The 26,426-nt window shown below is 42.2% G+C and overlaps 1 protein-coding gene across 2 annotated transcripts in view; it reads left to right on the top strand.

The window, feature by feature from the left end:
- The window catches only part of SLC26A5 (solute carrier family 26 member 5), a 103,931-nt gene that overhangs the window by 68,765 nt on the left and 8,740 nt on the right, over positions 1-26,426 (top strand). The window contains exons 8-16 of one of the 2 annotated variants that reach the window (XM_077264732.1): positions 465-547; positions 2,451-2,598; positions 6,901-7,014; positions 8,780-8,857; positions 9,223-9,318; positions 19,383-19,489; positions 23,084-23,153; positions 23,508-23,600; positions 23,704-23,814. In XM_077264732.1, the coding sequence (XP_077120847.1) occupies positions 465-547; positions 2,451-2,598; positions 6,901-7,014; positions 8,780-8,857; positions 9,223-9,318; positions 19,383-19,489; positions 23,084-23,153; positions 23,508-23,600; positions 23,704-23,814 (900 nt within the window). Of the gene's footprint in view, positions 1-464; positions 548-2,450; positions 2,599-6,900; positions 7,015-8,779; positions 8,858-9,222; positions 9,319-19,382; positions 19,490-23,083; positions 23,154-23,507; positions 23,601-23,703; positions 23,815-26,426 lie in introns of those variants that run through there. The other variant, XR_013215740.1, reaches the window with a different exon arrangement.

The raw sequence follows: 26,426 nt of genomic DNA, 5'->3' as shown, positions 1-26,426 counted from the left end.
AAATATCTGTATTTAAATGTTTCCCTGCAGAAGTAATGTGTACAGTGTGTCATGCATGTTCAGCAGAAATAAAGTCCTCACAGCAGTTCTTTGGACCAGATCTTTTTCCTTGACATGGTGAATGTAGACTTGTATAAGAAAGGCATATTCCCTTCTTAACGATCACCGTAGTTGGCAACACATGGCCAATGTTTTGTCGTTCAGTTGTTTGCTGTGATGCCTAAAAATATTAATTTCCATTAGAGGATCAGAAAAATAGAGGGACTTCACATAGACTGCTAAAATATCCCTATCATTGTATCCCATTGTTGTAAACTAGACACACGTTTCTACATTTCTGGAATTAGTAGAACTAAGACACCGATAAAAAAAACAATGCTTTTGGTAGTGGTCTTGAAATGGAGTGATATGACTGCAATGCATTTTCTATGTTTAGACTTGTAACGTTTCAATTTTTCCCATAGGTTATAATCTCAACTGGAGTTTCAGCCGCACTTAATTTTCAAAAGTCCTATGATGTAGATGTGGTTGGCAACATCCCAACTGGGTAAGACATCTTAGACTGTGAAATGATATTAGGTCTTCATTCACAGTATGTAACAGTCTTTTGGAAGGCACAATAATGTTCCAGCTTCAACTCTTGCAGCATACAGACCTATGTCACAGCAAACTTTTCAAGGCTGCCTGTATTACTTGCTCTACCAAAAGAAAAAAAGAGCAAAAAATGTCCCAGAATAAAATTCGATCAAAATGTAAAATATGTAAAACACAACAAGAACATAGTAATAATCAAATTGAAAACAAAGATGGATAAATGATATCACAGATGTAAAACACAGAGTCCACCTACTGTATATTATAGTGGTAGGAAAGAGCAGAAGATAGCAGCAAATTGATTAAAAGTGCAAGTGCATATAATCAATAAATGTTCCCATATATAACTATGAAACTCAATGGAGACAAGGACACCCACCATCTCATGCTACCCACGTAAAGGTAATAGAGGAATAAAGTAAATCAAAATAAGGATGCAGCACTAATTGAGATAGTGAGAGAAAAAGCAACCACCAGAGATTCATGTAACCAAAGTAGAAAAAAAGGGGTGTATAACACTTTAAGGCCAGTGTCACACGTCAGTGGCTCCGGTACGTGTTTCCTCACGTTCCGGAGACACTGACACACGTAGACACATTAAAATGAATGTGTCTCTGCACATGTCAGCGTGTTTTCACGGACCATGTCAGTGTGCAAAACAAGGAGACATGTCAGTGTTCGTGGGAGCGCATGGATCACATGGACCCATTAGTCAATGGGTGCGTGTAAACACGTACCGCTTAGGCTACGTTCACATTTGCGTTGTGCGCCGCTGCGTCAGCGACGCAACGCAAACAAAAACGCAACAAAACGCACGCTAAAACGCTGCGTTTTGCGACGCATGCGTCCTTTTTCGCCGAAAGTTGGACGCAAAAAAAATGCAACTTGCTGCGTTCTCTGCGCCCAACGCTTGCGGCCAAAAAACCGCATGCGTCGCACAACGCAGCACAACGCATGTCCATGCGCCCCCATGTTAAATATAGGGGCGCATGACGCATGCGGCGACGCTGCGGCGTTGAACGCTAATGTGAACGTAGACTTATGGATGCCATCCGTGTGCTTTTTTTAAAGTCAAGGGATTAAAATTGAAACAAATTGTTTCAATACACGGACAGCATACGGATGCTAAACACAGACATACGGACATCACACACGGATCCCACACGGATGTACCACGTGAGCACACGGACACGGATAACTTCGGTACAGTGTTCTCCGGTACCGGAAATATCTGGACGAGTGAGACTGGCATAAGGGAACAAAATCACCCTGAATCATGCTAGAAACTGCTCTTACCCATGATCACCACTCGGGGACACTGTGTATGCAGCCCCAACACGCGTGGGCTTCGTTGGGGGCTGTATTACTTGCTGCAGGCTGTCCTCACTTTATACCATAGTGCAGTGCCCCTACAGTAATGGAAAGTGCCAGCATAGTAACAGTATATCATTGTGCTAGTCATATACGGTATATGCATCTGTAAGAGTGTTTAAACATAGCAGTGACAATATAGCATCACATAATAGTGCTCGGAGTAGGCGCTGTTACTGCAATACAAATCTGCCATAGTGCCCTATAATACAACTTGCTTATCTCCTCCATGGCCCTTCTCTGCGCTTTGCTTTACTTAAGGAGCTTACAATTGTGCAGCTAATCAGTCACCACCCACGTGTTGTTACCTCCCCTTCTACCAATATCATGCTATACTTGTATCTGTCCATCACACCAGAGAGAGCAAAGGTGGCAATACACGGCTCATTTAGCGATTTCAAGCATGCCAACCTCTTTTAAAAATGTATCAATTTTTTTTTTTTTGAGAGAATGTATCAACCTTAAATAGAATTTTTATTTTGTAGGTTTAGACCCCCTGATCTCCCAGATGTTAGCCTTTTCTCTGCAGTTTTTGTGGATGCAGTGGCCATAGCAATTGTTGGATTCTCCATGACCATTTCAATGGCAAAAATATTTGCACTTAAACATGGATATGCAGTTAGTGGAAATCAGGTGGGTGTGCAAAAAAACTATTAATATTTTGAATTAGAACCTGTAAGGAATTTTGACATTAAAAAGTAGAAATCGCCAGGCTGGAACTTCTATTTTTACTTAATAAAAGAGTGGGCAGCCTCAGATTGGAGATTTTTCTAAATCTCATCTATTCACAAAAGTCCTGTACAGTGCCATGTGTTTTGTAGAGCTAGTATTTGTATATTTGTCAATAACTTATTTAATAAATTGAATTGATCTACTTGGCCTTCTCTCTTATGTATATTATATTATTAGATTGACTTAATAGGCATAATAATAATAAAGCTTGTTCAAAGTTCCACCAATACTATGGTTTTCCTGTATTGAAAATTGATGTATCTTTCTAAAATACTTTTTGTTTCAATTCTTCATCATTTTTAATTGTCAAGATCTCTGCTTGCAGCTACTAATGTCTTGCCATGGCAGCCGCATTTGTTAAAAAAAAACCTTCTGAAACCATTTCAATCAGCTGTTATCTTAATGGCATGGGATGTGGCTTCAATAGGCCCTTTTTGGGTTAGTATGGGTGGGCCAGCTGGGGAAAGAGCTCATACAATTCTCTGGCTTATAAAACGTGTTCCAACCTGAGGACCACTGTTCAGAGCTGCTGGCTATCATAAAGGTCTAGTATAAGAATAGGTCAGGATTACCGCTGGACATATATCATGCTTACATGACAGGTATGCCATTATTGACCTTACAGGACCTAATAGTATCACTACACATTTAGTGACCGGAACTATAAAATTTATAATGTTATTTATCCCGCGCTGTGAACACAGTGAAAGAAAAACTCTGCCTCCCAAAAATATTATCAAAATGATACAATATACCCCAAAATAGTACAAAAAAAAGCTAATTACAGTTTGGGCTGCAAAGCGCAAACTCTAACACAGCTCTGTTGATAAAGCAAAAAAAAAACAAAACAGTGTGTTTGTGTGTATGTATATATATATATACTGCTCAAAAAAAGTAAGGGAACACTAAAATACCACATCCTAGATATCTGAATGAAATATTCCAGTTGCAAATTTTTTGCATAGTGGAATGTGTTCAGAACAATAAAACATAACAATTATCAATGTAAACCCAAATGAATATCCCATGGAGGTCTGGATTTGGAATGATACTCAAAATCAAAGTGGAAAATTAAGTTACAGGCTGATCCAACTTCAGTGGAAATGCCTCATGACAAGGAAAAGATGCTCAGTATTGTGTGTGGACTCCACGTGCCTGTATAACCCCCCTATTGTACAACGCTTGGGCATGCACCTGATGAGGCGGCAGATGGTCTCCTGAGGGATCTACTCCCAGACCTGGACTAAAGCATCTGCCAACTCTTGGACAGTCTGTGGTGCAACGTGACGTTGGTGGATGGAGCAAGACATGATGTCCCAGATGTGCTCAATCGGATTCAGGTCTGGGGAACGAACGGGCCAGTCCATAGCTTCAATGACTTCATCTTGCAGGAACTGCTGACACACTCCAGCCACATAAGGTCTGGCATTGTCCTGCATTAAGAGGAACCCAGGGCCCACCGCACCAGCATATGGTCTCACAAGGGGTCTGTGGATCTCATCTTGGTACCTAATGGCAGTCAGGCTACCTCTGGCGAGCACATGGAGGGCTGTGCTGCCCTCCAAAGAAATGCCACCCCACACCATTACTGACCCACTGCCAAACCGGTCATGCTGAAGGATGTTGCAGTCAGCAGATCGCTCTCCACAGCATCTCCAGACTCTGGCTCATCTGTCACATGTGCTCAGTGTGAACCTGCTTTCATCTGTGAAGAGCACAGGGCGCCAGTGGCGAATTTGCCAGTCCTGGTGTTCTGTGGCAAATGCCAAGCGTCCTGCACAGTGTTGGGCTGTGAGCACAACCCCCATCTTTGGATGTCGGGCACTCAGACCATTCTCATGGAGTCGATTTCTAAACATTTGTGCAGACACATGCACGTTTGTGGCCTGCTGGAGGTCATTTTGCAGGGCTCTGGCAGTGCTCCTCTTGTTCCTCCTTGCACAAAGGTGGAGGTAGCGGTCCTGCTGCTGGGTTGTTGCCCTCTTACGGCCCCCTCCACGTCTCCTGGTGTACTGGCCTGTCTCCTGGTAGCGCCTCCAGCCTTTGGACACAATGCTGACAGACACAGAAAACCTTCTTGCCAAAACTCACATTGATGTGCCATCCTGGATGAGCTGCACTACCTGAGGAACCTGTGGGTTGTAGAGTCAGTCTCATGCTACCACGAGTGTGAAAGCACAACCAACATTCAAAAGTGACCAAAACATCAGCCAGAAAGCATTGGTGCTGAGATGTGGTCTGTGGTCCCCACCTGCAGAACCACTCCTTTGAGGGTGTCTTGAGAATCTATCTATATAATTGTCTAAGGGCACTTCCGTCTGTCTGTCTGTCTAACTAACTTCCGTTACGGAAATCCCGCGTCGCTGATTGGTCGCAGCCTGCAGGCCGCGACTAATCGGCGACAGGCCTAGTCCGGCTGCGAATTGGCCCCTCCCTACTCTCCTCCAGTCAGTGCCCCCTCCCTACTCCCCTCCAGTCAGCGCCAGTGTGTCACCCCATCCCGGACCAACTTTTTACTATTGATGCTGCCTATGCAGCATCAATAGTAAAACGATGTAATGTTAAAAATAATTAAAAAAAAATAAAAAATTGTGCTATTCTCACCTTCCGCCGTCCACCGATGCGCGCGATGCTTCCGCCAGCTTGCCGTCTCGCTAGACCGCTAAGTCATCTGGTAATTTCACAATGCATCACTGGGAACAGAAGCTGGTGGCAGCATCGGCACAGCTTCGCTGGATGCCGGAGGGTGAGTATATAACTGTTTTTTATTTTAATTTTTTTTTTTTAACAGGGATATGGTGCCCACACTGCTCCATACTACGTGGGCTGTGTTATATACTGCATGGGCTGTGTTATATACTACGTGGCCTGTGCTATATACTGCGTTTGCTGTGCTATATATTACATGGGCTGTGCTATATATTACATGGGCTGTGTTATATACTATGTGGCTGCTATATACTACGTGGCTGTGCTATATACTACGTGGCTGTCTGTTACGTGGGCTGTGTTATATACTGCGTGGGCAGTGTTATATACTGCGTGGGCTGTGTTATATACTGCGTGGGCTGTGTTATATACTACGTGGGCTGTGTTATATACTTAAGTGTTCCCTTTATTTTTTTGATAGAGATATATATACACACACACACACACACACACACACACACACACACACACACACACACACACACAACAGTCATTCTAGCAGTGTCAGTGCTATGTCTCCCGGTGGTCTCGTGACATTGTCATGTGATCACTTCAGCCTTCACTCTTGCGTCTGGCTGAGCTATGAAGACTACGCTCATCTGCGGCTACTAATAGCGTAAATTGCCAGCAGATGCATTGCTAGAACAACGTCAATTCAAGAGGTACTGTATGTGTTTTTTTTTTTTTTTCATCTAGAGCACTTTAGCATTTAGGAAGAGGTTTTCCAATAGTGGACACCCGCTTTAAACATATTTTATGTAAACCTGGTATTGATAAACTTGTGCTGATCATCAGAATTAAAGGGGTTGACCAGGTACAAGTTTGCAGTCACTCTATGTGCGCTGTGCGGATTCTTCAGGGCCGGTGGCAGACACAGGTATGTGATTTGCATACATATGGTCATGTGGCAACTAGATGGGCATGGCCTCGCTCCATGCAAGCGTATTGAGCTTGGCTGGACACGTCTAGTTGAGATGTGGCGGGAAGTAAGTAAATCACATACTTGCGGTCACATGATCGCCCGCTCCCGGTATTAGAGAATCCACATAAAGTGACTGCAGACTTGTACCCTAAGTCTGGACAATCCATTCAAGTTAACTAGTACCGGTAATTTGTACTGTGCGGTGCATGTTGTAAAAACAAGATTGACAAACAGCAGAATTGCTAGTATAGCGCTCCTTAATATTAGTTTTCACCAACTGCCTCTCCCATGTACTTAGTTCACCTTTTCAGCTCCGCTATGTTACTTGTATCAGCAACACCAAACAGACTTCAGTTCCATGGGGGTGGCGCTGGGCAGGGAATAATGTGACAGATCTATCCACTAGCTGCTTCATTTACATAAAGATTCATTTATTTGCAGCGAGGATGCTATGCTTGAACTTGTCTTGAATTACCCTACCCAGCAGTGTAATTAGTTTGGTGACAGTAAAACTACAAAAAGGCTCCCTTTTAGTGCATAAAATCTCACATTCAACTGTTTGCAATTTCCAGGAACTCATTGCCCTCGGATTGTGCAATTCTCTTGGCTCTTTCTTTCAAACATTTGCTGTAACTTGTTCAATGTCTCGTAGTCTGGTCCAGGAAAGCACTGGGGGAAATACACAGGTATGTCATTCATGTTGGAGAAATACCTTTTTAATCCTGTTACAATATTATTCAATGTGTTTTCCCACAACCAAAGTACATCTTAATTAATCTTGGAATAGTAATACCGTATGTTCCACAATTCGATGTGTGAAAAAAAGCTCTTGTGCTGAGAGAATATTGGAAGTGTGGCCTGTCCTTGTTGTAATAGTAGTAAGTGAAGCTGTCACACTGAAAACTATAATACAGACATTTGTTCTTGAAAATATTTTAGGGTGATTTGTTTTTTAACCATATACTAAGTTAGGTTTGGTATATTTATAATATGACATATTTTCTGCATAAAAACCAGTAAAAAATATGAATACGCAGCACAGACGAGCTAATCTACAGTATGCCACTTTTAAACTTTGTTACTTATTGAAAGGGTTTGTGTTTATTTATATTCTTTTAATTTTCTGTGTTATACATTAAATTAAATTCAAATAATTTGTACCACTTCTTTTGAATTTACCCCTTGAAGAGAACCAGTTATTAGATTTATTCTGCCAGAATCGTGGGCAGCATGAATCAGAGTCTGGTTGTGCATTAACAGCCCGGCGTTTTACTCCGAAACACTGCTAGACTTCAGAGAAAACCTAAATGTCGTCTTGTAACTTGTAAGATCCAATATGTGAGATGTACTACTAATCAAATATACATTAGAATTAAATGACAATTATCTGATGCAGCTAATAATAAAACGTTAAAATGTTCGGCAGCCTCAAGGCATTTCTCATCTTACCTTAATGGGAACACCACAATGTGCTCAGTAAAAGCTCCATGCACACTGTGTGGTATTGTTGCGATACTGTTGGAACAGCTGGAATCTGATGGCCATAGGAGTACAAGCAGGGTTCAGCAAGCAGAGCTAGAGGTCTTGGACGTAGCAGTGGGAGTTCTAGACACAATCCGGAGATGAATGAGAACAGTCTGGGTAAAACAGTTCAGGAGCTGGAGACTGGAGCTAGACAACTGCTAGACACACAGTACTCAAGCAATGAGTAAATGTTCCATGTATCTTTAAGTAGGCCCAAACGGGAAACAAGATGGCTGTTACAGGTTCAATATCTGCCATATTATTAAAGGGCGATTGCAGGAACACAACAACAGCCTCCAGTGACAGAGTGGAATTGCAGCACGATTTAGCAAAGTAAATATTAGCCACCACTAGTGGTCAATTTGCAGAAGGACTACAGGATCCTGACATATTCCTTTTCAATACACAGTGACAGTGCGCTCCCTTGCCGGGTATAATGAGAAGGGTTGAGTTGGCAAGAGAGCACACTGTCAGTGCACATTTAGAAAGGGAAACCGCATGAGCAGAGAGAGCAGTGACTGCAGCTCCAGCCTTTAAATCTGATGTCACCGATGATGCTTCATTTCAAGGTGGGGAAAGCAGCTGCCTGCATCACCAGCCCCTTGATGATTTCCAGTTTAGTATCATGCCAGCATGCACTGGGGATTCTCAAACAAAATGTCTTCAAAACGGAAGTGAAAAATAAAATAAAGCTGTTCGATTGAGAGAGGGAATGATAGGATCTGTTTGATTTAAAATATATTAAAAAAGCGATCAGATGATTACATTAAATGGATAGACATTTAGGATTAAAATCAACTTTAGTTTCAGACAAACCCCTTAGTGTCTGAGCAAACATGTATCATGTATTGTGTTATGCAATTTATAAAAAGGTTTGTATGTAATATTTGTGCAGTGATTTTGTTAATAGTTGGCCTATACAATTAGATTGCAGGTCTCTTATCCTCTTTAATGGTGCTGGTGGTCATATTGGTCGTTGGATACCTCTTTGAACCCTTGCCCCAGGTATGTGAACACTTTCTTGTGTTAGTGCTGCCACGTTTATTAACTATAGATTAACTGTTTCTGAAAGTAACACCTTACAAATGACCACAGTTTTCATGTGAGTTAACTACATGAGCTGCCAAATGCATGTAATGTATGGCGTGTCTGCTTCAGACAACTCTTATCCAGTGACATAGAGGAGGGACCTAAGCGGTATGCCCTTCAATTGGCTAGAGCCATTGCAAAGAGGACACTCTCCCTGGGAATAATTACTGGTTAAAGGGATTTAATTTTAATGACTTAGTCTTACTTTTTTGTGCAAAGGGTGAATTTGTTATACTTATTGTATGGCCTTAAATGAAAAGTGGCGTATATTTCTGTTCTAGACAGTGTTAGCCGCTATAGTGATGGTGAACTTAAAAGGCATGTTCAAGCAGTTTGCAGACATCCCACAATTATGGAGAACGAGTAGACTAGAACTGGTAAGTGTGAACATAAATTAGCATGCTTAGAGACATTTCCACATTGAATGTTAACAATCTTTCTCACTAAGAACTGGTGGTAAATGTATCTTTAATGAACTGATTTACGGTAACTATGTGATCTAAGGTTCAGCATGCTGCCAAATTACTAATGTGATTTTCAGTGCACTTTGCATGGATTAGTAATCTGAATATTGAGGTCATTAGTTATGTCAAAGGAGAGTTATTATTGAACACTAAGTTATTTAACTGGAATTACCTGACTTATTCGATTTACTAAACTGACTTGGCAGGACTAATGTAGCTGAGCTTTATACACCTCACATAAACTAACATTTATTTATGCAGATTGTCATAGGGAGGAGGAATGGCTCTACAGCACTGGACTGTGTTTCATTACCTGCTCCGTGTGACCTTGGGCAAGTCACTTTATCTCCCTTTGCCTCAGGTACTTAGAATGTAAGCTCCTTGGTATTGCCTTAAGGCCCCGTCTCACATAGCGATTTACCAACGATCACGACCAGCGATACGACCTGGCCGTGATCGTTGGTAAGTCGCTGTGTGGTCGCTGGGGAGCTGTCACACAGACCGCTCTCCAGCGACCAACGATCAGGGGAACGACTTCGGCATCGTTGAAACTGTCTTCAACGATGCCGAAGTCCCCCTGCAGCACCCGGGTAACCAGGGTAAACATCGGGTTACTAAGCGCAGGGCCGCGCTTAGTAACCCGATGTTTACCCTGGTTACCAAAAAAAACAAACAGTACATACTCGCCTTTCGGTGTCCAGGTCCCTTGCCGTCTGCTTCCTGCTCTGACTGAGATCCGGCCGTACAGTGAGAGCAGAGCGCAGCGGTGACGTCACTGCTGTGCTCTCACTTCTCACTGTACGGCCGGCAGTCAGTGAGAGCAGGAAGCAGACGGCCAGGGACCTGGACACCGAAAGGCGAGTATGTACTGTTTGTTTTTTTTTACATTTACGCTGGTAACCAGGGTAAACATCGGGTTACTAAGCGCGGCCCTGCGCTTAGTAACCCGATGTTTACCCTGGTTACCAGTGAAGACATCGCTGGATCGGTGTCACACACACCGATTCAGCGATGTCAGCGGGGCCTCAACGACCAAAAAAAGGTCCAGGCCATTCCGACACGACCAGCGATCTCGCAGCAGGGGCCTGATCGCTGGTACGTGTCACACATAGCGAGATCGCTATGGAGGTCGCTGTTGCGTCACAAAACTTGTGACTCAGCAGCGATCTCGCTAGCGATCTCGCTATGTGAGACGGGGCCTTTAGATTGTTTTGCCTTTGTCTATATATTTATGTACTTTACAAGTAGGATTTACATGGTTACTAACATGCACAAAGCATTTCGACCTATATGTGAAACGGATGTGGACAAAAAGTGAACCAGCGTCCCTAAAGGGGGAAAAAAAAATCTGTTTGATTTTCTTGCCTGAATCATTGTTTTATGGAAAACTGCTTTTTGTTTTGTCTGTGCTTTTATGAATGACTACAATTTATATTTGATAGACTTTTAAAGAGAACCCGTCACCATGATGTTGCAGTCCACTCTCCAGACAGCCTGTTATAGAGCAGGGTGAGCTGAGCAGATTGATATATAGTTTTGTGACAAAAGATTGAGCATAACCTTTTTATTCATTTAATTTGCTGTTTCTGTGACTTTCAGCAGTCTGATCAGTGACTGACAGCCATCTCTGTATGCACTCTTATACAAAGAATGCTGTCAGTCACTGATCGGACCACCCATTGGACCGAAAATCAGATAAAGAGCAGATGTTTAAATGGTTAAAACAAAGGTTATAGCAAATCTTTTCTCACAAAACTCTATATCAATCTACTCTGTTTTCCCTGCTCTATAATATGGTGCCTGCAGATTGGACTGCATTTTCATGTTGACAGGTTCTTTTTAAGCATTAGAGGTTGTAAAATGCTGTAACGGTTCATTTAAACGAGCAGATAATTATTTCAACTGTCAGATCATAACTAAAAATTAGCAAATGTCAGACAAGTGGTTTATATAGAACAAGGATCAGGATTGTGTGTGAAATAGCTGAATAGCGATCGTTACGTTTGTTACATCGAAAACCATGCACTGTGCTCACTGAAAGATAGTATGATGTGTAGGCATATTCGATCTTCAGATCTCACAAGTAATACTATTTTTTCATATATTAAATCCTAAAGTATAGTACACACCTTTCCAATGATACTGTACAAATAATTTAATCACGTCAACTATTTAAATCATTTTCCTGGTTTTATGTGAGCAATAGCATTTTCAATAATAACAATATGACATAAAGACACTCGTGAACCAAATTGTTTGTTCCCTTCTATTAAAGTAAGAAAAACCTACAATGATCACTGAAATAACTTGAAACTGTCAATGGTTGTTTTCAAATTAAACTTACTGAATATCAACTAATGAAAATCACACATTGCTTTAGAATTGTGGTTCAACAGAAACTTTAAAAAAAAATTATGCAAATTGCCTGGAAAAAAAGATGGCACTCTTAGCTTAAAGGGAACCTGTCAGGTTCCACATGCACTCTGACCCAGCTGTATTAACTTATGTATGACTAAATTCCCTACCTATCCACCCCTGTATAACGCCATTCACTGAAATCTATGTTTAAGGAAAGTAGTTTTAACCTCTACTTTTCGAATGATAATTAGGGCTTTGACTAGTCGATACAGCATTAGTTTCTACAGACTAGTGTGCCTTCTTTCCAAGTTATTAAGCCCGTGTATGCGTCATTGCCAGCTCCTGCAAATCTGGCATGGCTTATTTTGGCAGGATCACTGCACCTCTGTAGCCGGGTGTACGCTTCTCGTCCTCAGAGATGCACTATGCATAACTGTGAGCCTCTCTTCTCCACTTCCGATCATGCGCAGTGTAACTCTGAAGCCGGGAAGCATACACCCCGTTACAGAGGTGCATTAACGCTGCCGAAATGAGGCGCGATGACGCTGGTTTGGAGGGCGTGGGGAACCTGACCAGTTCCCTTTAATTTTGCTTTTGTTGCACAACCTTTTGAGGTAATCACTGCAAACTAACAATTTCTGTAACTTTCAGTGAGACATTTGCACCTGTCCAGGGCGTTTTGACCTGCTCCTCTTGAGCAAATTGCTCAGTCTGTATCAGGTGTGAAGGGTGCCTTCTCCAGACTGTATGTTTCAGCCCCTTCCACAGATGTCCAATAAGATTTAGATCAGGCCTCGGTGGAGGCCACTTCAGATGAGTCCAATGAATTGCTCTTTGCCATTCTTCAGCTGTGTGTTTTGGGTCATTATTAGAGATGGACGGATGTTGTGAACTCTATTTTTGGGCTCCCTCTAGTGGTCACAAGCGGTACTGTGTAGTGTTGTCTTTCTGCAGGTTGGCAGCATCAGCTGGTTCGTTATCCTTGGTTGGTTTCCTATTTAGCTCACCTGGATACTCAGTTCCTTGCCTGCTCTCAATGTATTCAGTGCTCTTCAGATTCCTTGTGACTACCTTGCTCCCCGTCTCTCCAAGACAAGCTAAGTTTTTGTTTGTTTATTTTTTGATTATCAGCATTCATCATGTTTCTTGTCCAGCTTGCTAAAATGTGATTTCCTCGCTTGCTGGTTGCTCTAGGGGACTGAGTTTCTCCCCCCACACCGTTAGTTGGTGCGGGGGTTCTTGAAATCTCAGTGTGGATATTTTGTAAGGGTTTTTTACTACCTCTAGTGTGTTGGATAGGTTCAGATTTGCGGTCAGTCCAGGTTACCACCTCCCTAAAGCTTGTCCTATGTTTTGTTACTTAGCTGGAGTATTTTGTGATCCTCAACCACTAAGGATCATAACAGTAGAGCAGGCCAAAAAGTGTTTAATGCATCGCAGAAGTGGGATAAAAAGAAGACCTGAGTACATTTTTTTTTTTTTTCCTCCCGCTTTTCCTTTGCTGCAGTCTGTTTAGCTTCTTTCATCCCCTTGAACTCTGGGTGGTTTTGAGCTCAGCTGCAGACATGAATGTTCAGACTCTGACTTCTAGTGTGGATCATCTTACTGCACGGGTGCAAAGTATTCAGGATTTTGTTATTCATAGCCCTATGTCAGAACCAAAGATACCCATTCCTGAGTTGTTTTCTGGAGATAGATCTAGGTTTCTAAATTTTAAGAATAATTGTAAGTTATTTCTATCTCTGAGACCTCGTTCCTCTGGTGATTCCGCTCAGCAAGTTAAAATTGTTATCTCCTTGTTGCGTGGCGACCCTCAAGATTGGGCTTTCTCTCTGGCGCCAGGAGATCCTGCATTGCTTAATGTAGATGCATTTTTTCTGGCTCTTGGACTGCTTTATGAGGAGCCTAATCTTGAGAATCAGGCAGAAAAAGCGTTGCTGGCTATCTCTCAAGGTCAGGATGAAGCAGAGGTGTATTGTCAAAAATTTCAGAAATGGTCGGTGCTTACTCAATGGAATGAGTGTGCCCTGGCTGCAAATTTCAGAGAAGGTCTTTCTGAGGCCGTTAAGAATGTTATGGTGGGGTTTCCCACCCCTACAAGTCTGAGTGATTCTATGGCTTTAGCCATTCAGGTTGATCGGGTTTGCGGGAGCGCAAATCTGCTCATCCTTTGGCGGTATTTTCTGAACAGAGACCTGAGTCTATGCAATGTGACCGAACCCTGACCAGAATTGAGCGACAAAGTCATAGACGTCAAAATGGGTTGTGCTTTTACTGTGGTGATTCTACTCATGTTATCTCAGCATGCTCTAAACGCTTAAAAAAAAATCGCTAAACCTGTCACCATTGGTACTATGCAGCCTAAATTTATTTTGTCTGTTACTTTGATTTGTTCTTTGTCGTCCTACCCGGTTATGGCTTTTGTGGATTCGGGTGCTGCCCTGAATCTGATGGATTTGTCGTTTGCCAGGCGCTGTGGTTTTGTCCTGGAGCCTTTGGAATTTCCTATTCCTCTGAGGGGAATTGATGCTACGCCATTGGCTGAGAATAAGCCTCAGTATTGGACGCAAATGACCATGTGCATGACTCCCGTACATCAGGAGGTGATTCGCTTTCTTGTTCTGCATAATTTGCATGATGTTGTCGTTTTGGGTCTGCCATGGCTGCAGGCTCATAATCCAGTTTTGGATTGGAAAGCTATGTCTGTGTCAAGTTGGGGTTGTCAGGGAATTCATGGCGATGCTCCGTTGGTGTCTATTGCTTCTTCCACTCCTTCTGAGGTCCCTGAGTTTTTGTCTGACTACCAGGATGTATTTGATGAGCCCAGGTCCAGTGCCCTGCCCCCTCATAGGGATTGTGACTGTGCTATAAATTTAATTCCTGGTAGTAAATTCCCTAAGGGACGACTTTTTAATCTGTCTATACCAGAGCATGCCGCGATGCGGAGTTATATAAAGGAGTCTTTGGAGAAGGGACATATTCGCCCATCCTCTTCCCCTCTTGGTGCAGGATTTTTTTTTGTGGCCAAGAAGGACGGTTCTTTGAGACCTTGTATAGATTATCGTCTTCTGAATAAAATCACAGTCAAATTTCAGTATCCTTTACCACTATTGTCTGATTTGTTTGCTCGGATTAAGGGTGCCAGTTGGTTCACCAAGATAGATCTCCGTGGTGCGTATAACCTTGTGCGCATTAAGCAGGGAGATGAATGGAAAACAGCATTTAATACGCCTGAAGGCCATTTTGAGTACTTGGTGATGCCTTTTGGACTCTCTAATGCTCCTTCTGTGTTTCAGTCCTTCATGCATGACATCTTCCGAGAATATCTGGATAAATTTATGATTGTTTATCTGGATGACATTTTGGTCTTTTCTGATGATTGGGAGTCCCATGTGAAGCAGGTCAGGATGGTGTTTCAGGTCCTGCGTGCTAATGCTTTATTTGTGAAGGGCTCAAAATGCCTCTTCGGAGTACAGAAGGTCTCCTTTTTGGGTTTTATTTTTTCTCCTTCTACTGTGGAGATGGACCCAGTCAAGGTCCAGGCTATTCATGACTGGACTCAGCCCACGTCTGTTAAGAGTCTTCAGAAGTTCTTGGGTTTTGCTAATTTTTACCGTCGTTTCATCGCTAATTTTTCTAGCGTGGTTAAACCTTTGACGGATTTGACCAAGAAGGGTTCTGATGTGACTAACTGGTCTCCTGCGGCCGTGGAGGCCTTTCGGGAGCTGAAGCACCGGTTTTCTTCAGCTCCAGTCTTATGTCAGCCAGATGTCTCTCTCCCCTTCCAGGTCGAGGTTCATGCTTCTGAGATTGGAGCAGGGGCTGTTTTGTCGCAGAGAAGCTCTGATGGCTCTGTGATGAAGCCATGTGCTTTCTTTTCAAGAAAGTTTTCGCCTGCCGAGCGGAATTATGATGTTGGTAATCGGGAGTTGTTGGCTATGAAGTGGGCATTTGAGGAGTGGCGACATTGGCTCGAAGGAGCTAAACATCGTGTGGTGGTATTGACTGATCACAAAAATCTGATTTACCTTGAATCTGCCAAGCGCCTGAATCCTAGACAGGCTCGTTGGTCGTTGTTTTTCTCCCGTTTCAACTTCGTGGTCTCATACCTGCCTGGTTCGAAGAACGTGAAAGCTGATGCACTTTCTAGGAGTTTTGTGTCTGACTCTCCGGGAGTTTCTGAGCCGGCTGGTATTCTCAGAGAGGGAGTGATTTTGTCTGCCATTTCCCCAGATTTGCGATGAGTGCTGCAGAAATTTTAGGCGGATAGACCTGACCGTTGTCCACCAGAGAGACTGTTTGTTCCGGATAGATGGACCAGCAGAGTTATTTCCGAGGTTCATTCTTCGGTGTTGGCGGGTCATGCTGGGATTTTTGGTACCAGAGATTTGGTGGCTAGGTCCTTCTGGTGGCCTTCCTTGTCGCGGGATGTGCGTTCCTTTGTGCAGTCTTGTGGGATTTGTGCTCGGGCTAAGCCTTGCTGTTCTCGTGCCAGCGGTTTGCCTTTGCCTATTCCGAAAAGGCCTTGGACGCACATTTCCATGGATTTTATTTCGGATCTTCCAGTATCTCAGAAAATGTCTGTCATCTGGGTGGTGTTTGATCGTTTTTCCAAGATGGTCCATTTGGTGCCCTTGCCTAAGTTGCCTTCTTCCTCCGATTTGGTTCCTCTATTTTTTCAGAATGTGGTTCGCTTGCATGGCATTCCTGAAAATATTGTGTCTGATAGAGGATCCCAGTTTGTGTCCAGGTTTTGGCGGACTTTTTGTGCTAAGATGGGCATTGATTTGTCTTTTTCGTCGGCCTTCCATCCTCAGACTAATGGCCAAACCGAGCGAACTAATCAGACGTTGGAAACTTATTTGAGATGTTTTGTTTCTGCTGATCAGGATGATTGGGTGACTTTTTTGCCATTGGCCGAGTTTGCCCTTAATAATCGGGCTAGTTCTGCTACTTTGGTTTTGCCTTTTTTCTGCAATTCTGGTTTCCATCCTCGTTTTTCCTCGGGTCAGGTTGAGTCTTCTGACTGTCCTGGGGTGGATTCTGTGGTGGATAGGTTGCAGCAGATTTGGAACCATGTGGTGGACAATTTGAGGTTGTCACAGGAGAAGGCTCAGCGCTTTGCCAACCGCCGCCGCGGTGTGGGTCCCCGACTTCGTGTTGGGGATTTGGTGTGGCTGTCTTCTCGGTATGTTCCTATGAAGGTCTCCTCTCCTAAATTCAAGCCTCGCTTCATCGGTCCTTATAAGATCTTGGAAATCCTTAACCCGGTGTCTTTTCGTTTGGATCTCCCAGCATCGTTTGCCATTCATAATGTGTTCCATAGGTCTTTGTTGCGGAGGTATGTGGTACCTGTGGTTCCTTCTGTTGAGCCTCCTGCTCCGGTGCTGGTCGAGGGCGAATTGGAGTACGTGGTGGAGAAGATTTTGGATTCTCGTATCTCTAGACGGAGGCTTCAGTATTTGGTTAAGTGGAAGGGCTATGGTCAGGAGGATAATTCCTGGGTTGTCGCCTCTGATGTTCATGCGGCCGATTTGGTTTGTGTCTTCCACGCGGCTCATCCTGATCGCCCTGGGGGTCTTGATGAGGGTTCAGTGACCCCTCCTCAAGGGGGGGGTACTGTTGTGAACTCTATTTTTGGGCTCCCTCTAGTGGTCACAAGCGGTACTGTGTAGTGTTGTCTTTCTGCAGGTTGGCAGCATCAGCTGGTTCGTTATCCTTGGTTGGTTTCCTATTTAGCTCACCTGGATACTCAGTTCCTTGCCTGCTCTCAATGTATTCAGTGCTCTTCAGATTCCTTGTGACTACCTTGCTCCCAGTCTCTCCAAGACAAGCTAAGTTTTTGTTTGTTTATTTTTTGATTATCAGCATTCATCATGTTTCTTGTCCAGCTTGCTAAAATGTGATTTCCTCGCTTGCTGGTTGCTCTAGGGGACTGAGTTTCTCCCCCCACACCGTTAGTTGGTGCTTGGGTTCTTGAAATCTCAGTGTGGATATTTTGTAAGGGTTTTTTACTACCTCTAGTGTGTTGGATAGGTTCAGATTTGCGGTCAGTCCAGTTTACCACCTCCCTAAAGCTTGTCCTATGTTTTGTTACTTAGCTGGAGTATTTTCTGATCCTCAACCACTAAGGATCATAACAGACGGACACCTGGATATTCGGGTTCGGCTGAACAGTTAAAAAAAAAAAAAAAAGTTCGGGTGCCAGTCTGTACCAGAACAGTACCCGACCCAGACCCTATTCACTTTGAATGGGGCGCCCGAACATCCAGGCACTAACGCTATGTAACGGATCCGTTAACGCGCCCATAAACTTCCATTATCGTAACGCATCCTAACACATGTCAAAATCTGCATGCGTTAGCGATGATGCGTTACTTTGTGACGCACCCTCGAACACGGTCTACCGCGTTTTCGGGTACGTTAGGTCTAACACACAGCGAGACTTTCACACTTTTGAAAAATAAAAGTAAAATTCAGTCCTGTTGAGCCGGACGCCAATTTTTTCCATTTTCCTTGATGTGAGGCCAGGGCTAAGCCGGTGTCTTAGCCCCAGGTGGATGAGCATAGAGCAACTGGGTGAGCTGGAATTAAGTTTTTATACTTCTGGAACAATGTCCTATGGACAGATGAGATAAAAATTTAACTTTTTGGCAAGGCACATCAGCTCTATGTTCACAGATGGAAAAATGAAGCAGATCAAGAAAAGAACACTGTCCCTACTGTGAAACATGGAGGAGGCTCTGTTATGTTCTGTGGCTGCTTTCCTGCATCTGGCACAGGGTGTCTAGAATCTGTGCAGGGAACAATGAAATCTCAAGACTATCAAGGGATTCTAGCGAGAAATGTGCTGCCCAGTGTCAGAAAGCTTGGTCTCAGTCGCAGGTCATGGGTCTTGCAACAGGATAATGACCCAAAACACACAGCTAAAAACACCCAAGAACGGCTAAGTGGAAAACATTGGACTATTCTGAAGTCGCCTTCTATGAGCCCTGACCTAAATCCTATTGCACATCTTTGGAAAAAGCTGAAACATGCCGTCTGGAAAAGGCAACCTTCAAACATGAGACAAAAGGCAACCTTCAAACATGAGACAACTGGAGCAGTTTGCTCTTGAGGAGTGGGACAAAATACCTGTCGAGAGGTGCAGAAGTCTCATTGACAGTTATAGGAATCGTTTGATTGCAGTGATGGCCTCAAAAGGTTGTGCAACAAAATATTAAGTTAAGGGTACCATCATTTCTGTCCAGGCCTATTTCATGAGTTTTATTTATTTATTTTTATTCTGTAGAAGCATGGTTGAAAAGCAATGTCTGACTTTCATTTGTTCATTTTCATAGATTTTTTATTTATTATTACTTTTGTCAGATTCAAGTTATTTATTTGATCATTGTGGGTTTTTCTGTCATTAAACGAAGGGTGCCAACAATTTTGACCACATGTGTATGAATATTGTTGGCATGATCATACATTATGACATTCAATATTTATTTAATATGCATATTGCATGTCACACCTGACATATTTTTTTCTTTATAAATATAATCTATTAGTTTTTAGTTTAAAACTTTTCCGTTTGGAAATTTGCATTGGTGAATAATACATTCTTGCACTTTCAGGCAATTTGGGTGGTGTCGTTTTTGGCTTCGGTTTCCCTAGGTCTTGACTATGGTCTTCTTGTTGCAGTAGCATTTGCTATCATAACAGTCATCTACCGCACACAAAGGTTTGATTTATATGCCCTTCTATTATTTCTTGTTTTGGAACAGTACACGCACTTGTGTGTTTTATTTGCCAATCGAAACTGCTAACAGTGGTCAATTTTAATTTTCTTAATTCTGAGTGTAACGATAATTGGCTAGCTGTAAATGAAAACAAGAAAGTATAAAACTATTGTGTATTGTTGATCTTTATTATTTGGTTTTTTTTGCAAAAAAAGTAGAGTTATAACACTTGGTAAATGAAAAACTAGCTCTTGGAAGCAATGAAGCTCCTCTTAACGGGCAGCGAGGAACATCCTGAAGCCAAGTCGAAAAGATAAGCCTCTTAAAGCACTCTGCTTTCTGAAAGATGTTTTCTGAATTTCAGGAGACATGTAGTTGCCCGTGATTGAGAATAATGAAGTTTCCCGCAAGTTGTGGTCATGTTTTTGGGGAAAGAAAGCTGCAAGCAATTTTGTAAAAAATAACAGGGAATCCAACCAACAATGCAGGATTAATGTAAATAACTACAACATGACAACGGTCATTTATGACAGCCATTGCCCCATTATGTGACGCCATCATTGTGTACCGGTGTTTTTTAGGGCATCCGTGGGCCCACTGAACGTTAGAACTCTTAAGAAGTCCAACCTTGAAGCCTTATCAATTTCACTACAATAATTCAGTCTTGCAGTGTATCGCATAAGCAGTCAAGCTATTGCAGGTTCAAGTACCCTAAGAGAACTAGTTAAAAATTTTTAAATCATTTAAAACTTATTTCTAAAAAAAAATCTAAAAAGTGAACCTGTCCGAACTAAGCACTGTTCAATCAAAAGGCTGCAAAGAATTCTTCAGGAAAAAACTCTTCCAAAAAATCTTCAAAGCTGCTTCAGGAAAAAAAAACATTCCTCCAAAAACTATATTATGGTATGTCCTCACAACATCTTTTTCCACCTGAAAAAGCGAATTAAAACTGCAGCAAAAAAAATGATCATTACATCAATGTAAAAACGACATTGCTGTGCACATGTTCAGTATTTTGTTGCTTTTAACCCCTTCACGGTTCGTAAACTATGACGCGATTTAAAACAATTGATTTTGCTTTGCTCTTTACAGTTGAAAATATTTTGCAAAAGTGACTTCACCTGGGAAGACCTTGGTTAGTACGCTGGCGTCTTAAACACATCAAGAGCACATAGCCTTAGTCGCCTGAAGGATGGTCTGGTCATTTCTTTTAGCTGCTTTAAAAGTCTGAACCGTTTAAAAGAAGGCAAATGCACAGCAAGTCTTATGCCTTTGCGGTGCGCGTGTTCATTCTTGCTTTCTCAGATGTTGTTTTCACATACCCTAAAATGGGAAAAATTTCTGATTTGCTTTCTATTTGAAATTCTCATGGTTTCTGAACATCTCCAAAAACTGAGTGCACATGTTTGTACTGACCTGAAAAATCATGTTGGCCAGGCGTATTTACTGCACCAAATACTATCATAACATAATTGCTTTATTTATGTTTTAATTAGTGATGAGCGAGTGTACTCGTTGCTCGGGTTTTCCCGAGCACGCTTGGGTGTCCTCCGAGTATTTGTTAGTGCTCGGAGATTTAGTTTTCATCGCGGCAGCAGAATGATTTACAGCTACTACCCAGCCTGAGTACATGTGGGGGTTGCCTGGTTGCTAGGGAATCCCCACATATACTTATGCTGGCTAACAGATGTAAATCATTCAGATGCGGCGATGAAAACTAAATCTCCGAGCACTAAAAAATACTCGGAGACCACCCGAGTGTGCTCGGGGAAAACCCAAGCAACGAGTACACTCGCTCATCACTAGTTTTAATTGTTTCACTTTATTTGGAATTTTTCTATTTTATTAAATAATATGATAAAATTAATGGTGTAATTCAAGACTACAGTTTGTTCTACCAAAAAGCAAGTCATTATATGGCTCTGTCAACAAAAAAATATTTATTAATTTAGCAATAAAGCGAGGAAAACAATGTACCTTGTGGGGCAATAGGGTTGACCACAAGAACAAAAAAAATATTTGATAGATTACCCAGTCCTTACTGGTCTCTACTTCCCAGTAGAACATACAGTACATATCTAAACATATGGTAAATGGCAGGAAGTTGCTCATGAGCCAGTAGACGCCTAGACTGTCACCACTGTGGCCATTAATTGTATCTTGCAGATAAGTGTAGATAAGTAAATTAACTTTTTATAATATTAACGCAATAAAAACTATTGATCGGTGAGTAAGCTTCATCACTAGGATTTGTTTGTGTAGTAATACAGTAGATTACACAAATTAGTAGCTAGACAGCTGCTCACTTATTGTATTACAACATATCAAAGCTCAGTTCATGTTCCTAGTTGCACAATGGCATTTATGGATGTTTTTGAGACCACAGTGTACCTCCATATGCCTCCCATTTCATCTAAAAACATATGCTATATTCTATTGGATGTCATACTATGGCAAATAACATTATCATCAAAACATTGTGCTGTTGTAGGGAGAATAAAAACACACGTAAGGTCTCCTCCTATAAGTTCACACACATCATAGGCATATAGCAACCTGTTAGGTTAGGTCAGGAGACTCATATTTGGTCTGAAAATTTCTGCTATGACATGGCCTGTATAATTCACTCGCTCTTTGGTTGTATGAATATAGGCTTAGTGTCCATTTACACAGGCAAATCAGTGATATGGGATGTCAGTCAGTTCTTCTTGTATTTCTACATTTTACCAAGCATGAGGGTTTCATACAAGCGCTCCTTTGTGTGATCCTTTGTATCTACTCACATATAATTCCATAGCCTATTTCTATGAAGGGATTTTTCCATGATGTGGTAAGTGCCGTCATCTTCACTTCTACTACTTGGGACTTTCAGTGACTTTTAGTATAATGACCGAGCACCAGTGATCATCACAGCAGCTAGCTATGTGTATGTGCTATATCTGTGTATATCATCAGGCATTTATGGAAAGAAGACGGTGGTGCCAAGTGGTTTCCTTTCTGACTGACAAGAAACCATAATTGTCAGTGTAGAAAATCGAATACCAGAATAAAGGCCCTATACACACTAAAGGGGTTGTCCAGTCTTAAGCTACGACTGTGACTGCAGACTTGTGAATGCTCACTTCACGTGCACTGCATGCTGTGAGGATTGTTTGGCGCTGGGAGCAGGCAGTCATGTGACCATAAGTGCGTGATATGCATACTCCTAGCCACATTCCAACTAGATGGGCGTGGCCTCGCTCAATAGAAGTGTATAGCGCAAGGCCGAAAAACAGTCTAGTCGGAATGTGGACGGAAGTACGCATATTGCATGCTCGCAGTCACATGGCTGCCTGCTCCCATCGGCGGAGAATCCTCACAGCATGCAGTGCGTGCAATGGATGGTTTCACAAGTCTACAGTAACATAGTGACTTCAGAACTGTAGCTTAAGACCGGACAATCAAGTGTACATGTATATGGGTGGGTGCCAGTGTATACAAGAGGTTCTGTTAGTGCTGCTGAATTTGCCATCTATGAATATTCTGGGATTGGGAACTGTTCATTTTCCTTTGATGTTAGTGTAACTTCATTTGACTCTGCCTTTTTCTCTTTTCAGTTCACAGTACAGAATTCTTGGACAGGTTCCAAATACGGATATATATTGTGATATAGAAGAATATGAGGAGGTATGGATGTTACTCCTCTGTGCAGCCTTAGAGCAACCAGAACTGTCATAAACGTAATATTTCAAATTGTCTAATTTTTAGCCCTTGTTCAGACACCATACCATGGATCTGCTGTACATGTTCCGCATTGCAGACTGTAGCATGGCACTCATGGATGTTTTAAATCTACACTGTTCCATATGCCTCATTTTTCATACAAAAAAGTGCCATATTCCATTGGATGCCATATTATGTCAGCATCCTATGCTATAAATAATGCCTCCATAACACTGTGCTGTATAATAGTCTCTGTAATAATGACCAAAGGGACTATTTTTTTAATTTGTGCAAATGTTAATGTTTTATTATTTTTAGATTAAACAATACCCAGGAATAAAGATATTCCAGGCCAACACATCTTTATACTTTGCCAACAGTGATCTTTATGTCTCCGCGCTAAAGAAAAAGGTAGATATATATATATAACTAACTATAAATTGATTAAATTATACAATGCAGCTTAAGAGCAAATATTTTATTGTGCAGTTTTTTTTTATGTATTTTTTTCAAGACTGGAATTGATCCTGGGGCAATATTGATTGCAAAGAAAAAGGCCCTGAAGAGACATGCCAAGGAAATGAAGAAATCGAGTAAAAGTGAAAGAAGAGCAGTGTTAAAGCTTGTAAGTTACTGATATACCAGGATGATGATTATTCCTACACAAGTCTCAAGCAACCAGGAGGAATAAAAGTTATTCCCAAAATTGAAAGTTATACATTTTCCCATGGTTACTGGATACATTTCAATGTTAAGAATACCTCTTTTATAGAGACCCTATACCTTCAACTATAGTTTTACTGGAGGGGCATATGAGTAGCTGCGTTGTAACAGCCAAAATCATTGAGACATCTTAGTAGCAACACAATATGGCCTTCCAAAACCTCAGTGCCAACTATACTGGTTATAGTACAATATACCGCTTAGGACTGCAGGGACTGAAATATTCTGGTCTGTAAAGTATTCTGGAATGTCTGACAGATGTTGAAGGGTTAAAGCAGTGAATGTTCTGATGATGGGTTTCTTGATGTGTGTTTTTAGAGACTGTAATTCTGTTTTTCTGAGTAAGAGTTCCAGTTTAGCTGGGGAATTTACTGTTGATTTTTTTTTTTTACTGACTTGAATATGTAAATGGTAAGAAAGTTCTATTATGATCTATCCAAAGCCGGGGCAGGCAATTAATTTTTCTGAGGGGCCACATGAGAGAATGTGACTGTTCTGGAATGCCGAACCAATAGGTTGAAATTAACTCTGCTCAATATTACTATTAACATATTAGTTTAATATATTATAACAATTTATATTAATTGTATCACTTAATGGGAACCTGTCACTTGAAAAACCGCTATTAACCTTATGAAGAATTTGCAGTCATCATTGGCCCAAATCTCCTCCCTCTCATGTTCTGACTCTGCCCTGAAACATGATAATGAAACACTGGAAAGTGCCCTGGATGAATCTGCATCTCCTACACATAGAACAACTTGGCCCAAACGGCAGCAGCCCTGGCACACGCTGCAAACACGTTTTCTCCAACGGTGCTTGAGGTGCGCCGAACGTCTGTGGAGAAAATGTAATCCGGCCGAAGATTTCATCCATTATGAGTTTATGCTTAAAACATACAGCTCTGCCCTTCACCTCTTCGAAGAAGCCTACTTAAACACCCTCATCACCTCACTATCCAACAATCCTAAATGACCCTTTGACACTCATCATTCTCTCCTCGGTCCAAGAGTTCAGGCCCAAGCAACCAACCTCAGCGCTGACTATCTGGCTAATTATTTTAAAGAAAAAAATTGGCCATATCCGACAGTACATTTTCTCCTAATCCTCTAATATTATACATTCTCTTCCCTCCTGTATTTCATCTAGCTCAGGGGTGTCAAACTGCATTCCTCAAGGGCTGCAAACAGGTCATGTTTTCAGGATTTCCTTGTATTGCACAGGTGATCATTTAATCACCTGCACAGAATGATTCCAGCACCTTGTGCAATGAGAAGGAAATCTTGAAAACACGCATGGTTTGAGGCCCTCGAGGAATGCAGTTTGACACCCCTGATCTAGATCATTCTCTCTATTTGAACCAGTCACGGAAGAAAAGACTACTTGGCTAATTACATCTTCTCACCCTCCTATCTGCACCAGTGACCCTATTCACTCACATCTCCTTCAGTCCCTTTTCTTGGCCACCACTCATCTAACTAAAATGTTTAACCTCTCTCTCATCTGGTATCTTTCCCTCTACCTTCAAACACACCATTATAAACCCATTACTTGAAAAGCCATCCCTCGACCAGAACTGTGCAGTAACTACAGACCTGTCTCCAATTTCCTTTTAATTTCTAAACTTCTGGAACGTTTGGTCCATTCCTGTCTAATCCATGATCTCTCAGATAACGCTTCTCTTGACCCTTTACAATTTGGTTTCCACTCGAATATTCATTTCTCTTAAGTATTGGCACACGCGACCGCCGGCAGCAGCAGGAAGCAGGCGGCTGACACTGTGCGGTACTGAAGAGGAATGGATACTCATTGCTCTCTGTGATGAGCGGTCCCGGTGAGTATTCCGGCAGCTGTGCTCTGCTTGTGAGCAGCGCATGACGTCCCTGCCATGCGATGCTTTCAAACATTACGCAGCTGCTGGCCCCGGAGCAGGACGCTGCGAGGGAGAACCGTGCAAGTGAGTGTAATGTTGTTTTTTTTTTTTTAAATCTTTCCTGATGGGGCCATGCACACCAGGACCGGGATGGGGCCAATTATAAAAGAAAAAGGATGGGACCAACATTCCAGGAACAGGTTGGGGGCATTTATACCAGGGATACCAGAAAAATGAATATGCATTGCCCTCCACGCCCATGGCCGTGGAATGCAGTGAATATTCATTTCTCTTTAGCAGCGGGCACTGGAGTTAGCCGGAGCCGCCGGCTCCAGCCTCCTGTGGCCCGATGCTCCACCGATAGCGCTCCCCCACCTCCCCACCACAGCCAGAGCCCATACATCCGGACTATAAGACGCACCCCCCTTTTTCCTCCACATTTTGGAAGGAAAAAAGTGTGTCTTATAGTCTGAAAAATACGGTACTTTTTACATTTCCATTGAAGTATTCTTGTGGTATATTTCATTCAGTTGCTGGCTGCGGCAGTAACATGACCTCCAATTACAACATTGCTGCAGCTATCGATATGGTTGTCATGGTCACATGTCACTGGACAACTTATTGGGACGTGGACCTAGGTG

Source organism: Ranitomeya variabilis, chromosome 5, assembly GCF_051348905.1.
Source record: "Ranitomeya variabilis isolate aRanVar5 chromosome 5, aRanVar5.hap1, whole genome shotgun sequence".
Classification (NCBI taxonomy): domain Eukaryota; kingdom Metazoa; phylum Chordata; class Amphibia; order Anura; family Dendrobatidae; genus Ranitomeya; species Ranitomeya variabilis.
Note: the sequence above shows the minus strand (reverse complement) of the source record. Positions and strands in the feature narration are given on the sequence as shown.